The 16,545-nt window shown below is 38.5% G+C and overlaps 1 protein-coding gene across 14 annotated transcripts in view; it reads right to left on the bottom strand.

Annotated features, from left to right (window-relative positions):
• The window catches only part of SYNE1 (spectrin repeat containing nuclear envelope protein 1), a 463,872-nt gene that overhangs the window by 170,488 nt on the left and 276,839 nt on the right, over nt 1–16,545 (bottom strand). For all 14 annotated transcript variants that reach the window (XM_057527516.1, XM_057527518.1, XM_057527519.1 and 11 more), the window contains 10 exons: nt 15,922–16,181; nt 13,826–13,991; nt 13,331–13,486; nt 11,083–11,235; nt 10,299–10,481; nt 9,412–9,549; nt 5,578–5,763; nt 4,780–4,902; nt 4,243–4,425; nt 3,015–3,158 (listed from right to left, as the gene is read on the bottom strand). In XM_057527516.1, the coding sequence (XP_057383499.1) occupies nt 3,015–3,158; nt 4,243–4,425; nt 4,780–4,902; nt 5,578–5,763; nt 9,412–9,549; nt 10,299–10,481; nt 11,083–11,235; nt 13,331–13,486; nt 13,826–13,991; nt 15,922–16,181 (1,692 nt within the window). The remainder of the gene's footprint in view (nt 1–3,014; nt 3,159–4,242; nt 4,426–4,779; nt 4,903–5,577; nt 5,764–9,411; nt 9,550–10,298; nt 10,482–11,082; nt 11,236–13,330; nt 13,487–13,825; nt 13,992–15,921; nt 16,182–16,545) is intronic.

Below are 16,545 nucleotides of genomic sequence, written 5' to 3'. Positions count from 1 at the left end.
AACACATCAGTACTCTATAATAATTGGTAAACGTGTACACATGGAAGTCATCTACCAGCCCACCGGACTCCTTGAATTCTCTGTTTTCATAGGACAAATCACTTAGCCTCCTTGCCATGGCTTGCCCCATCTGGCAGACTTGAAGACTCTGTGTGAAGGGGAGTTAGTCTTAGTCCTTCCACGCTTCGTGCCCACGTGGACGGTCACGGCCCCACTGCACTACCCTGCCCAGCACGCTGACAGCAAACGCCCATTTCCTAAATCGACGTTCTCAAGTTATTGTATATAAAACTCATCTAGAGGACTTCCCTGGCAGTCCGGTGGTTAAGACTTCGTGCTTCCAATGCAGGGGACGCAGGTTCAATCCCTGGTCGGGGAACTAAGATCCCACATGCTGCTCGGCACAGCCAAAAATATTTAAAAATAAATAAAACACTAGTAGCAATATATTAAAAAAAAACAAAAAAAACTCATCTGAGTTGTTTGTTAGAAATGCAATACTGGTCTAGGCTTCAAAAGTTTTTGATTTACTAGGCTTATGAGAATCTGCATTTTATGGTTAGTCCATGTGATTCCCTTGGAGAAACATCTCTCGAGAACTTTCTTCTGTAAGAATAAACCTGCTTATATCCCATGAACTTTGCGGCTTAGTGGTCAAATTCGCTAAATCAAAATGGAGCTAAATCAAAAGGGGGTTAATGTGTTCCCCAGTCTCAGGAAGCATATGTATTCTTAGTTTTTACTGAGTATTTCTGGAAATGATTACAGAGGATGAGTGTACAGGTGGGAATTTCAGGTACAGGAAGGAGCAGGCCTTCTGTGTCAGGTGGAAAGCAAAGAGCTCTGAGTATTCTCTCCTATCATTTAAAAGCGACAGGATAAGTTTTTTCAAATTAAATGCAACATTTGAAAAATTACAAGAAAAAAATGTGAATTCCTTAGAAATGAACAAATGATCCATTATCTTTATGAGTTTAAGTTATCCATATGGAAACTAGCCTCACCTCAAGATTAAATTCCATTAAAAGCAGACAGAAAATACAGGAAAAAACATTCTTCCCAAATTCTATGTTATGAATCAGGCTTTCCCCATGCAGCACTTTCCTTCCTGTGTTTGTTTTACACATACAATGAGCCTCACACAGGACTACGTCATTTTAAATATGAAAATGGAATCTAAATCACATGACAAAACTAACACATCTACACTAATGTTTAGAACTGGGAGGAGAAAATGTGACAAAATGAACAGATCACTGAATAGCAGCCAGAGGACAGTCTACAGCTGACTCTGCTGAGAGCCGGCTCTGTAATGATCTTGGGCAAGTCATTTATTCTCCTGGACCATCATTCTTTTCTTTTATGTGCGATCTTACTTCCCTGACCAGGGATCGAACCCATGCCCCCTGCAGTGGAAGCTCAGAGTCTTAACCACTGAACCGCCAGAGAAGTCCCCAAAGGTACTAGATTAGAATCTGGTTTCTATCAGTTACTAGATCTGGAAGATCAGGAGGTCATTCTAAAAAATCAGGGTTTTCTTTCTTATGGGTAAAATGGAGATGATACACACAAAAAAATTCTTACCTCATAGGGTTGTTGTAAAAGATAATCTAAAAACTTTGTGAATTGTTTTAAAAAACAAACAAAAAAACCCACAGCAGCAATGATAATTATTGTTATTCCAGATAGATTTTTTTAAAACATATTTTCTGTGCTGTGACTGAAAAGCTGTTACAACAAAATTCTGGGTCTTACAAAATGGGATTAAAAGTAGTTTCAAAATAAATTTGTATTATACAGTCTAATGTATGACATATAAACAGTGTTTCAAATAGTTGCAAAACATCTTTTCATTTAAACAGTGGCAGAAGAGAAATGAATAGTTAACACAGATGATTATCTATGGTGTAGAAGTAAATGTAGGTGGGGTATTCATTTACATTACTTGTAAATCATATACAACTGTTAAGTGTTGGATGCGCTCACTGGCTGTGACAAGAAACTAGAGAACTGCATTTGGAAAGGGGGGAAGTGAGACTTTCCAACCTTACACCTGAGACTAACACAACATTGTTAATCAACTATGCTCCAATATAAAATAAAAATTTAAAAAAAAAAAGTGACAGTTGAATCTTTCGAGAATCTTACTATGATATTTGGTTTGGAAAAATTGTTGTCCTTATGACAATGAAGTTAAAATAGAGCAGATGGAAGGAAAAACTGAATGTCTATCCTTGGCACAGAGAAACGAGACACACCCCACCCCAGCCCATAGTCACTTTCCAAAATTCATGATGCTGGGAGCCAGCCCCCAAGGAAAGAGTAAATGTGATCTATATAGGGTTTGACAGGTCAGGAAAGGAAATTCACTGCTAAGTGTCAAGGAGCTGGAACACTCAAGCTCCTTGTATGATCTCTGAGACCAGGTCTGCACAAGGGGTGTCCAAGTCCTAAGGTCATAATGATTCCAAAGGTACAAAGAAGGAGGTGCATTTGAAAATGGGGAAGATGCTAACAGCCATAATCTGGAAACCCACAAAACAAACAACACGAGTCATTCTCTGATTCCGGTAAAAGGAGGTGAAGTGACCTATACGTGAAAGAGCAAATGATTTTCTTTTTAACAAGAAACACCCCTTCTTTTAAAAGAGGACCATCAAAGCAGCAAGGCTTTGAGCACTGCTGTTCCTTGCAGTCTGTAAAGACAGGGAGTACAGTGTGTTTTGGTGTATGAACTGTGAGAATTCTGCAGGAGGCAGTCGGTGGGTCGTGCTGGAGATATGTCATGAATGTCGGGTCAAGAGGTTTTGCAATCAAGGGGAAGACTCATGCTACTGGGTCTTGGAAAGTATCAGCAAAAATAGCCCTCAAAATGTAAAGAGAGTCAAAGAGGCTCTCCAAGAACCCAACACATTATGCCCTGGACAGGGAAGACCTTTCTCTTTCATCTGCTGGAAACCAATCACATATTCTCACCAAGCCAGTGTCCTGCCCTTGAACTTAGCTTGTCATACCTCGTGCCGGGAAATCTGGGCTTGCAGCTCCTGGATGTTGCTGGTGGCCACAGGTTTATCCTCAATCTCTCTGTGAGCTCCTTCTATGAGCTCCTGGAGGTGCTGCATTTCTTGCTCGTATTGTTCATATTGCACCACAGCCTCCTTTGAAAGAAAAAAAAAAAAAGACAATTATCTGTCTATGTCAATAACTGTGTAAGTGCTTCTGTGCTGCTATCTGCCAAACTCTGGTGCTAACTCCTATTTACCCATGTGTCAAGGGAACAAAAGAAATGATGGGGAAAATTCCTAGATGATTCAAATCCTCAGCTCTACTCAGATATTTCAGAGCCTTCTCTCTAAAACATTTTGGCAAGATTACTGATGGACTGAAAATAGTTAAGTGGCTAGATCCTCTTTCTTCTCCTTATTGTCCTAAAGACGGCAATGTCATGGTCTAGAACATGGTAGAAAGCAGTATGAAAAGCATGGTTACTTCATTGTTCCATGAAAGAAATACTAAATATATATGTAAGGCACTCAGCTAAGTGCTGGAATAGGGGATATAAAAATGAATGAAGCATGACTTCTCCCCTCAGGAATTTACTGTCTAACAAATTACAAGACAATGCCAGTAGAGTTGACCAAATAGACCATTAGTGGTTTAATGAGAGGACATGTATACAATTTTTAGATAAAGTAGGTGAAATATTAGTTGAAAGTAGATAAGAGATAAATAGAGTCATTTCTTCCTAGTAAATAATTGTTCTCTTATTAGGGGAAGAGACTAAGAGTTATAGTTGGATGTACTTCTCAGGCAATAAAATGCATCAATAAGCTGAAATATAAAAAAAAAAAAAAAATTCTGTAATATACCCTAACAGTAAAGTCTTATTACAAAGTTCTAGATGATTTTCAGATGAACAATGAGATAAAAATCTATGATTGAATATAAAAATTAACCTTCATAAGTTGTTCTTTATAAAAAAAATAATTGCTAAAAGATAGTTTTCACCCAAGGATATTTTTAATAGAGCTTTCCCCAGGCTTTTGTGGACGATCCAAATGATAGCATCTCATGTCCTTATTTTATATAACCACAACAAGCTGTCAGAGTTAACACTCTGGATGTGTTTTGATGGCTGAGCCCACGTAAATGCTAAGAAAAGCAGCCCATGACTCATCTGCTGCTGCTTTGCGGGTGGCGTGGGGACCGCCTGCAGACGCCGGCTGGCCCCGCTGCACGTGCCTGCATGATGTTGCACTGCTGGATGGCCGTGTGCTGGAGCCGGCTGGCCCCCTCCTGCAGGCGCAGAGCTGCGTGGCACAGCGGCAAGCTGGTGACAACGTCCTCGGGGATCCGGAGCGCGCTCTGGCTTATCTGCACCGCGTGGACTTTTGGCTTGAGTGACTCCATCTCAGACAGCAAATGCTGAAAGTACGCGTTCATATTTCATTTTTAAAATTTTATATCTTATACAAATTTGATATAAATTTATTTATTTACATAAAATATATGTATATATAAAATATACGTTTTCCATTTAAAATGTATATTCTGAAATATTTTAAAATTTTATATGTTTTAATGGTGTATTTCATCAGCAAGAGACATTTACTAAATTACAGCTCTGTCCCAAGTTATACAAATTTTCCCAGGAATTTTTTTAAATCATGCATACAGTGCTCAGACTATAACAGAGTTTAGAAATTACTTTTCCGAACTATCCTTTCTTTTTCAAAAATATAGCTCCCTACCCATTTCCCCTGAATTATTTTTGCTTGCCTGTCGGTGAGAGAGTTGCTCCTTGAGACTAAGACGTCCAACTTCTGGAGAAGTCAGTGTTGTCTGGGCTTGCTCCAAAGCAACTTGTAAGTTTCTGAGCTCTGTTTCAAATTTTTTCATATCCTGCAGAGTAAGAGCGATGTGAATGTCGATATATAAGCACTTGAAGTCCAAAGTCATAGGTGGAGAATAGCATCATGTAACCAGGCAGGACCCTATAGGGCCTTCTGGGGCAGACCCCCTCCCCAATACCCTCTGCTTGAGCTCCTCTCTGAAGTACCCAGATAACAGTATCTCATGCACATTTCCTGAGCTGTTTAACGGAGCTGAAAAGCCCCCACCAGATGGCAGATGTTAACTACTTGCTGACCATGAGCTCACAGCCCCAGGCCTCCTGGAGCTTAAGGACTGATGCTGTTAAGCCCTGTGTCACCTCCCTGTTACCTCGCCATCAACCAGTCAGAGAACTGTGCACAAGCTGATCACATTCCCTGTGACGCCCCTCTCCCTCTCCAGGCCTTTAAAAATGCTTTGCTGAAACCCTGCAGGAAGTTTGGGGTTTTGCGGGGCATGAGCCACCCGTCTCCTTGCATGGCCCAAATCTTTCTCTGCTCCTAACTCCCATGTTTAGGTGTTGTTCGGCGTCACTGTGCATCAGACACCCAACCATAACCATCACAGTCAAGAAGGCTCATCAGAGGTAAGCACTCTACGTTTGCTATACAACCACGATTGTTATTTTAATGATAGACTTTTCCACTTAAATTACTTTTTTTAAAAAACATTTTTATGTTTTACCTTGGCAGCATCGTGGAGATTCTGCAAATGAATTCTGATCATCTGCCGCAGCTCCTCAGTCTCCCGTCCCAGGTCTGCTACTTGCTGAGACATTTTTTCCGTATGGTACACACTATCGAGGTACTGTAATTTCTCAGTCATCACTTCCAGATTGTTGTAAATCTCTTCAGATTCTTCTAGCATGGTCTAGAGTGAATTATCAATGTTCAGGACATTGACAGGTAGGCAGAGAGGTATGGGTAATCAATACGGTGTGGTGTAAAGACCATCAGACTGGGGAGGGAGTAAGGAGACGTAATTCACATTTCCCATGCACACTGTGTAGGTCGTGTGTCTTACTGTGTTTAACCTTCACAGCCCTGTGCCTGCTCCCCACTTCCTGTTACCCCCTTTTCAAAAAGAAATCAAATTTCAGGAGCTGTAAACAATCTGTTGAGGCCACCTGTGTTGGACCATAAGGCTAGTGTTCCATCTGCCACCCCAAGAGGCTCCCTGGTGAGGGTCAGGACGTGAGTATTTCCAGCAGTGGTGACGCTCTGACGCATTGGGTATCTTCATCAGGTCACTGGCCCCCCTTTTCTCATATTCAAACTACAGAGATGCTTTTCAGGTCTCATATTCTGTATCTAAGACCTAAGCATATATGGATCTAAGAAATGAAAACAAGACAAGAGCATCACAAACACTGGCTTTAAGTGAGACAAAGAGGTAGAAACAACTTGGGATAAAACAAAGCCCTTGCCATTCAAGATAGTATCATCTCTTGGGACTAATAACAACATAAACAGAATAATAAGCACAAAATATGCATTTTATGAGTGGAGTGAAAGAAGAAAGGGTTAAGGATGCCAGAAATGAGATGTGCTACTACTTGCAGGAGGGTTGAGAGAAGGCTTCCTCGGAGAGTCACATCTGAGCCGAGTCAGAAGAATGTTTGTATTGACAGATGGGGAGGAAAAGGAAAGACATTTTATGCTGAGGGGACAGAATAATAAGCAAAGGCACATCGGTGAGTGAGCACAAAATGTGCAGTTCCTGGGGTGTGTGATGTGTAAAGAGGAGAAATGGGAGATGGGACATTACTCTTAGGCAATAGATTCTTATTTTAAAAAATAAAGTACATCTTTTTTCTCACAATAAATGTCATATACATATATTACGTATATATTATATAACATTATACATTATATATATTATAATGTATATTATAAAGCTTAGAAAATATTGAAAAATAAAGAAGATAAAATAGTCCATAATCCCATATCCCAGAGACAACTTTAAGCAATAACTGCTGTTCAGTTTGGGTATAATTTTAGGTAATTGAGATCATAACATACCTACAATGTTCCTTCTTTTTCACCTGATATTAGAACACATGCATTTTCTCTCTGTGCGTTGTTTTTGGATAAAGTCAGGCAGTTTTCAGGCATGGGAGAACTCCCCAGAACAGTGTGTAACAGGCTGAGTTTTCTCCTGAACGTCTGTGTGAGGTCACCACCAATACCTGACATCTGTCCTCCTGTGTCCCTCAATGCACTCAACCCGATGAACTGCCCAAATCAAAACAACCTGGGAACCATCCGTGGCTCCTCCCTCTCTTTCAGCCACACCCAATAGCCTCCAAATCCAGAGTTCTTGCTGGGTAACACCCCTTGATTTTTGTCCTCTCTCAGCCTCCAAAGAGAGGCCTTGTCATTGTCTACTGGAATACTGAAACCACCTTCTAGTTCTCTTACCTTCATCCATCTGTTTTCCACAGGCTTCTAAGTCATCTTTCTTAAACTGTTAAGTCTGAGCTTGTCACTTGCCTGCAGAATATCTGTCCAAGGCTTAGAGTGACTTCAGGAGAAAGGCCAAGTTCTTAACAGGCTTCCATGATCTGTCTTTGTCTTCTCTCTCTTTCCAGCTCTCTGCAGACCTCCTCGCCAGTGCACCAGCTACAGCACCCCTCACTCCTACTGCCGAGATTTCAACATGTGGTTTTGTCTAAAACTCCTCGACAAGTAGGCTGTGTGTCTTTCAGGATTCAGCTCAGAATCACCTTTTCCTTCCTTAATCTTCTCAAATCCTGGGCAGTCTGGGTTGGGTACCCGCCCATGAGTTCCTTCAGCATCTTGGGCTCTCAATCCCTGCACTTATCACACTGTATTGTAGTTGTCTAGATCTGTCTTTCTATCTCCTTTCTCCCTTTAATTATCAACTCCCTGGGGCAGAGGCAGGGACTATCCTTTGTGTTTCAAATGCCTAACAAAATTCCTAGCTTTGGAAAGCATTCTATAAATGATTATTGAATACATAAATGAATGAGAGCAGGAGCTATTTAAAAAAAAAAAAAAAAAAAAAAAACCAAAAACTACCTTCTTGGTCATTTTAAAGACTACATTATATTTTATGAAATCCAAAAATTTACTCAGAAAACTTATTTGACATTTAAGTTTTCTTTAAAATTCCAGTATAGTCATTAATACTCATATAAAATATTTCCTACATTTTGGATTACAGAGTAGTAATGTTTTGATGATCATGATACATTTTCCAATTGTTTTTCAAAGAGATTTAACCAAGTTACCAGCAGTGTTGGAGAGCTCTCACTTCTTTAAATATGAGCTTTTAAAAATACTGTTAACTTGATAATTAAAATGCGCTCTCTCTTTTAAATTTGCATTTCTAGATTTCTAATGAATATTTTTTCATTGTTTACAACCAATTGTAACTTAAGTCTTGTCTGTTAATGTATAATGCATAACGTCAGGCAGAACAACTCCTGTAGTTGTTTCAGAAAGATTTCTTGAGAGGAGTGTGCAGGATTGATTAGAGAAGAAAGATAAATACAGGGAAACCAATTAGGAGCCTGTTAAAGCATTCCAAGAAGGAGAAAATGAGGCTTTGATCTAGAACCCTGTCAACTGGAATGGAAAAGGGGATGCATTTAAAAGACATGAATATACATAAATCAGAATAAAAGAGAGAAAATCTAAAATACTTGAGGATACTCATGTAACTTAAATAAAGACCATTTTGTATTCGATTGCAAGATAACTGGCTATTAGATATCTGTATCTAATTCAAGCCTAAATTATAAAGGGATGAAATAATTTCCTGGATGATATGGTTGAGAGAAAACTTCAGAGGAAATGAAGTAATGCGGCCCCCATGCGGTGTGGACTCATTCCCAGCTGACCCCTACTTCCTGCGGGAGGCCAGCCCACTGTGACCAGGCAGAAGGGCTGGAAGGAAGAGGCATGAGATTGAGGCTCTGACTGAGGACCCATGTGCCAGGGACTGTGCTTGATGATGGCACATACGTTAAACCATTTGCTCCTCATGATAACTCTGCAGTATGAATATCATTTACATCTCCATCTTATTGATGATAAGACTGAATTCTGAGAGGCAAAGTAGTTCCCTCCAAATTACACAGCTCTAAATGGCAGAACTTGGTTCCCCCATCAGTCTGAGTCTGGAGGCTATAATCTTTCCACCTGTCCCTACAGCTCTTCCTGGGGAAGAGTTTCCCACCATATCCCTGCATACAATTATTTCAAAGAAGCTTCAAAAAAAAAAAAAGAAGAGTCCTATCTGGATGATTATTTTTGGTCTTGGGAAATGGAAAGTCTAGGGGAGACAGAGGAGGATATTTATTTATATATACGGTCTTATGAAATCTCATGGGTAGCTACTTTCTTTCAATCCCCTGGACAAGTTGTTAGGGCTACCTTACCTTTCTTTTTTCCTGGCACCTACAATAATTTTACATCATGGTCCTGTCAGCCTAGCCAGTTAAATCAAAGTACTCTCTTAGTTACTCTTTGAAAACTATTTTCCCAAAGTTACCTGATGTGAAATGTATTGTTCCCGAAGTTGGCTTGCAGAATTCCATGCAATCTTTCCATGTACTGAGACTTTAGCTTTCTCAATCCACTTCAGAATTGACTCCAGCATTTCACTGTATTCTTCTAAATGGGATGCTGCCTGAAAAATCATTAACATTCAGATAACAAATGTAAACTCTGCTTCGTGAGATAGAAATCAGTCTTCGATCTCTCTTTGGATACAATAATCCTACGAATTGATCATTATGATATCTGTGATATCTAAAGGTAACATGAAAAATTATTTCCTTATTGAACATCTATTAAGGACTTCCCAGTGACTTTAGGATAAAGTCCAAGTTCTTACTATGCTTGAATAATCTTTTAAAAAAATTCTCCATTCTTATCTCTTATTCCTCTATCTAGCTCTTCTCTCTCCCTCCTTTCCTACTCTACCCTCACTGAGTAAGGAGGTGGTAGGTGGGGATTATAGGTTTCAACATTATAATTTATTGGTTACAAATCCTGATTTAACTCATCCCTGATTGCAGAAAAAAACATAATCAATTTGCAAAAGTTCAGTCTATGCTCAAAAATTATGATGATGTGTGACCTGAACCAATTAAGTAAAGGCAAACATACATATATATATATTTACTTATTTATAAAAAGTCCATTTATATGAACACCTTTGTCAATCAATTTATAATATGGTTTGACATAAAATAAAGTCAGGTTTACATGTAAATCTTAGGAATACAGGCATGGTATGAAATAAGCTACACTTAAATTACACTTAAATTACTCTCATCATTGTCCATATTATCTTTTCACTTATTTTTAAAAGCAAAAAATAGAAAATTGAATTTTGGCTTTAGAGAATGTTGATTACCGGCTGGGAAAACTTACCTGGCTGAGCTTAGAGAGCCGGTTATCGGCCTGTCTAATGGCCTGTTGGTGAAGTTCAGTCAGTTTTCCTATCTTCTTGGCCAGTGGTTTACCCAGTTGGCCATTCTGTTCCGAGAATTTTTGTACTGCTTCATCTAGGTCCATTAATTTTAAGTTACAGACATCCAATTCCTTTCCTAGCACCTGGATGGTCATCAAAAGGAAAGAACGTTAGACTATAGATAATAAATTTCTCCAGATTTTCCAGAATCAGAAGGATTATATTTTAAATGATTTTTGTAAAAGCCAAATATATAAGAATAATTCAACTATGATCAGTTCATTTCTGTTTCTTCAGTTGAAAAGGCAGAGCAGGATGTTTTGTAACCCTGGTGTTTATTTCCTACGAGGCTGAGAGAGCTAAAATTTTCCTTCTGTCCCACCCAAAAAGGATTAGTCACTTTACTCATTGGCAAACAGGGATTTAACTACCAAGAACATCCTTCATTTTGAAATTTATATACTTGTAATCCTAAACCATCATTTAGTCCTTTGACACTACATATGCATGTATATTTATGAATACAGTTTAACTGTGATAATAAATTATACGATATAAGTAGCTCTATATTATTGTATTTACAAAATTTCTTTACTGCCTGCCTTTACTCTCTGGCTTTCATGAAGCCTGCTAATCAAGGAAGCTTTTTTTTTTTTTTTTCTGTATCTTCAAAATAAACTAATGCACTCAAAATATTTAATTCATTCAATAGCACCCCTTGTATTTCCACTTCTCCTTCCTTACCTTTTGGTCAGTTTTAGCTTGAACTAAATTATCTGTCTTTGCTCTCAGCTTGGTTAGAATAGTTGTGAGATCTTTGGCTATCTTCTGAATTTGCTGGCTGAATTCCTGACTCATGGCCTTGCTCTGTTCAACTTCTTTTATTTTGTCCTGGATCTAAATAATCAATGAAAACAGCAAAATCAACCACGGTAAAAATTGGACAATTAATACTAATATATATCTCCATCTTCAGATATTGCCAAGAGGCACTTTAGGTCATCAACACTGCTTTGGCATCAAAGTGCCTCAACAAGCCAGCACGTGCAATTACAAGTTCTCATGGCTTTCCTTGCAGCCTTACTTCCCGCCATTTTACGTATTAACTGCACCTCTTTCTGCTGCTATTTCAGCAAAGGAACAAGCAATGCATGTACAGTGATTCACTCATCAGATGTTTACAGGAAGCAGTGCAGATAGCTGAGTTTGAATTCTATCTTCTCCACTTACTGACTTTGTGACCCTAAACATACAAACTCTTCTAAGCCTTTTTCTTCATAAAATGGAAGACGATTCCAGATAATTGGAGGCACACAGATTTGTGTCCATGCACCTTTTCATAAGTAGCTGTTAATGATCTGTTAACTCTTTTTCTAACTTCCAATAACCTCTGTATAACAAAAAAGCACAGAACATGTCCAATGGAAAGGAAAATGAAAAATCACAGTTAATATTTACAAGTTTCTAATGGTTTTGATTTGATATGATAACATTCATATTTTGCTTATAATAAAATGTTGAAGGGAAGATGGTAAAGAAATATTTTCTTTGTATAAATGAAAGGCCTTAAAAAAACCTCTTTAAGTGATGCAAATGTAATGTATGGCATGGTGACTATAGTTAACAATCTTATATTGCATACTTGAAGGTTGCTAAGAGAGTACTTGTTAAAAGTTTTCATCACAAGAAAAAAAACTTTTATAACTATGTATGGCTTTGAATGCTAACTAGATTTATTGTGCTGATCATTTTGTAATATATAAAAATAGCAAATCAAATCTCCTTAGTAGTGAGGAAATACACCATTAAAAGAGTACTTTTTTTGACTTCATTATTTTGAGTTGAGCGCTAACGTAAATGGAATGCATGTGAATAACTCTATTATAGGGAAATTTATCCAGAGGGAAAAAACCCTGAAATTTGAACTTCTTTTTTTAAGATCTGAACTCGCTAAGTCATCCTTCCCAAAAGACCTTCCAATGTCTAAGAAGAAAAACCAAATAAGTAATACTGTAAAATATTAGTATTAAAATTAATATTTTAATACTTAAAATAGAAAATAATATTTTAGTTTAGGTCAATAGTATGATGCAGTAGAATTAGACTTTGATGAAAATTTTTAAACACTGCCTCATACACTGGAGAGTCTAAAAGGTACAGCACACTTACATGAATTTTATAGTTTCATAGTTTCTACAATGCAATACTACTTTCCATTTCATGTAGTAGTTTAGAATTATCCTCCCTTTATCTTCTGTAGACCAGTTTTAACTAAACTGCTTTAGTGTTAGGCCACCAAGAAGGTCCTAAAACCCATTATGTTTCCATACAAATGCTACTGAAGCTATTTTCCCTACATGAAAGTGTATGTTCTTTACGAGGAGTTAAGATAGAAATATCCCTCTGATTCAGTACTATGAATGGCTATGTAGCAATCTGTTAAATTAAAAAAAAAAAAAAAAGATTTATTTTAAAATTTATACACATTCCTTTCCTTAGTTATTTGGAAGTTAGAGTTAGACTGATAGGACTTCCTCTAGACACAATACAGGACCCTTTAGCATGCATTTGGGGTAGAAACCTCATTCCTGGTTTTACCTTATTTTTTTAACTCTGATTTTCCCTTTTTTCAAATATCTTCACCTACTACATCTTGCTGAACTGAAACAACAAAAGAAGAGTGCCTGGCAGACTCTGGATACTCAATAAATATTTGTTGAATACATGAACTGTATCTTTGTTCCTTTGAGTAATTTCCTTTTGGAAGCAGATAAATTATCTTTAATGTTTGACAGTATTGTTCACATCTAATATCTTCTCATATGCTTCTTGCCTATGAATAAGACCTCTAATTTAATATTATTATTTTATACTGATTTTTTTTTTAACTCTGTTTCCATGAAGACAGCATTGTGAAAATCACGACCTCTCATACAAGAGTACTGAACCTATAAAAGAGTGGAAAAGTACTCTTTCTTGACCACAGGTTTACCTGATCATGGATAGTTCCTAGGTCCAAGGCCACTTCAGCTAGCTGAAGAGAGAGTTCAGAAGGTAATATAGTATATAGACCAAGATACTTATTCTTCTGTTCTTCAGCCATTTTCTCAACGTTCTGTCGGTGATTTGTGGCTTCTGTTAGGAGAATCTGAAGAAAAGATCAACATAAGAAATTTCTGGGAGCCTGATAAGGAAATTAATTTTTATGGGTACAGAGACAAGGCTATGCATTGTTCCTCAAAATATGATTAAGTGTGGAATTAGAGAAACACATTTACAAAAAGCAAAATTTTCTTTAGTCTCAATAAGAAGCATGTCCACTTTATACAGAACAAAAGAAAGCCCAATGAAATAATACTAAAAGTCTATTATAGAAAACATTTCTAAAAATTTTTAATTCAATTATTTCATTGAATATAAACAGATACATTTGATTAAAAGCAGGACAATTTTTTAACATGATGGGTCTAGGGAATGAGTTTTGTACCTTAAGTTCTTCAAGTTGAGCATCTATTTCTATTGTTGGATTCCCCAAATACTCCTTCGTTTCCTGAACCCAAGATTTTACTGAATTGATTTGGGTCTCCACCACTTCTCGCTCCTTCAGCTCCTGCCTTACCATCTTTCCATTCTTCTTCACTTTCTCCTGTATGCTTTAGAAACAATAAAGGGAGAAAGCAGATGTGGACTGAAACGAAAGGAATCCCCCCAATACATGACATCAAATTGTCAAAAACAGACATTAAAAAAGTGAAGCCGCCTATCTTTTTTCCAAGTAAAGACACTTCCCCCAAACTGCCAGATAATTTTCAGTAACATTTAAGTTTACTTCAAGTATAACAGAAGAAAATACATCATGTGAAGTGAATGATTTACCCTTGGAAAACTGAGAGCTGACATACTCTCATGCCACTAAACTGCAATTCACTTTCTTGTCGAGAGTAACCTGGAGATTGTTTGATTATTTATTTCCTCCTTGAAAATCTACTTATGGTGCAGAATCATCAGCCTTTAAAAGTAATGTGTAACTGGAATATCTGTGACTATTAGAAACTAGTCTTTAAATAAAGACTCAAACTTTGGAAATTTTATGATTAATAATGTTCAACATCCAAATTGTAAGTCTTTATTTGAATTGACATAAATTTGGTTAAAAAATTTAAATAAGTGGAGTTGGATTATCCTGAACTCATCTACAAGTGATGGGGTGAATGTAGGATATGTATGAGTAATAGTAGTTAATACAGGAGTTAAATTACATAGTGACGTTTCCTCTCTGGCCCCATAAGTGAATCAGGCTGGTTACATATCATTAAGATTAACTTTTGGGACTTCTCTGGTGATGCAATGGTTAAGAATCCACCTGCCAATGCAGGGGACACAGGTTCAAACCCTGGTCCGGGAAGATCCCACATGCCGCGGAAAAACTAAGCCCGTGCGCCACAACTACTGAGCCCGTGAGCCACAACAAGAGAAGCACACCGCAACGAAGAGTGGCCCCCCACTCTCCACAACTAGAGAAAACCTGTGTGTAGCAATGAAGACCCAACACAGCCAAAAATAAATAAATAAATAAATAAAAGATTAACTTTCTCTAAGTTCACTATCAGTAAATGACTATTATTAACCTGGACTTTGGTATCATCCTTGCTCTAATCTATGTGTCATCCAGTTTAGCCAATGAGTTATCAAGATTTATCGAAACCAAGTACTCAACAGCTCCCAACTGTTTTACCTTTTTTTTAAAAAAATAAATTTATTTATTTATTTATTTATTTATTTATTTTCTTGGCTGCATTTGGGTCTTTGTTGCTGCACGGGCTTTCTCTAGTTGCAGCGAGTGGGGGGTACTCTTCGTTGTGGTGCGCGGGATGTTCATTGTGGTGGCTTCTCTTGTTGCGGAGCATGGGCTCTAGGCACACAGGCTTCAGTAGTTGTGGCACGTGGGCTCAGTAGTTGTGGCTCACGGGCTTAGTTGCTCCGTGGCATGTGGGATCTTCCTGGACCAGGGCTCGAACCCGTGTCCCCTGCATTGGCAGGAGGATTCTTAACCACTGCGCCACCAGGGAAGTCCCCAACTGTTTACCTTTTAAGCTTTACGTCTCATGAATCGCCCCATCACCCAAGAGTTCCCTGAGGTGACATGCTTCCTTCCACGCTTTCTTACTCGCTATTCCCCTGTTTGCAGAACTCTCCTTCCACCTCACTGGCTGGCTCAAGCCTGCTTAGTCTTTAGCTTACATACCCGTTCTGAAGAGAAGCCTTCCTTGACTCCTCTCCTAGATTAGTTGCCTCTGCTTTGATTTCCCTTAGTGCCCCTCCCACGCTCCACCTAAAAGGCATCTTTAGTTGTCTACCTCTGCTGCTTGACTGTAAACTACCTGAAGGCAGAGATTGCATCTGGTTCGTTACTGTATTTCTAAATACGACTAGATATGTACTAGATAGCAAGGATGACAGGAACAGAGCCCCACATTTTTAAGGTGGTCTGGGGGGAGCACCCCCAGACTCTTAATACCACATTTGTCCCTTTGGGTCATGGCCAAGTTTAGAAACAGAGAATGAGAGCAGGTGTATAGTTACTTCAGGCACCGGTCCTGCATTGCCGTGATTTCCTGCACAGTGGGTGGCTCTTCTCCAGGGGACGGCGTGGCCCCATCCCGGAGCATGCTCAGTGCTTGCTGCTCCAGCATCCGTAAGCCCGACTGTTGCTGTTCCAGCTCCAGAATGAATGTGTCATGATATTCAAGAAGAGTTAAGAGTTCTGCTTTGGAGGCTTTCTCTGCTGAACTTCCCGGTAATTTATCTTGCAGCTTATTAATCATTTCAGTGGCTTTTTTAACCTGATGACAAATATACATACTATGAAGTTCCAAGTAAATAAACTGAAAAAGAGAGGGCAATTCCCATAAATGCCAAAGTTGACACTAATGCATTGGAGCACGTTAAAGATGACGGTGTCAACTCTACATCTCAGGCAACTAAAATGTGACCAATCTCCTTAACATGGAAGGAAAGACCACCACTATTATTCTGGGTTTTAAGATTTAATCTCAAAATAACATCAGGGCAGGGACATCCCTGGCAGTCCAATGGTTAAGACTCTGTGCTCCCAATGAGGGGGGGGGGCACAGGTTCGATCCCTGGTTAGGGAACTAAGATCCCACATGCTGCCTGGCGGGGCCCAAAATAAATAAATAAATAAAT

The sequence above is a fragment of the Balaenoptera acutorostrata genome, chromosome 14, assembly GCF_949987535.1.
Source record: "Balaenoptera acutorostrata chromosome 14, mBalAcu1.1, whole genome shotgun sequence".
Taxonomy (NCBI): domain Eukaryota; kingdom Metazoa; phylum Chordata; class Mammalia; order Artiodactyla; family Balaenopteridae; genus Balaenoptera; species Balaenoptera acutorostrata.
This window is presented reverse-complemented; position numbering and strand designations above follow the sequence as displayed.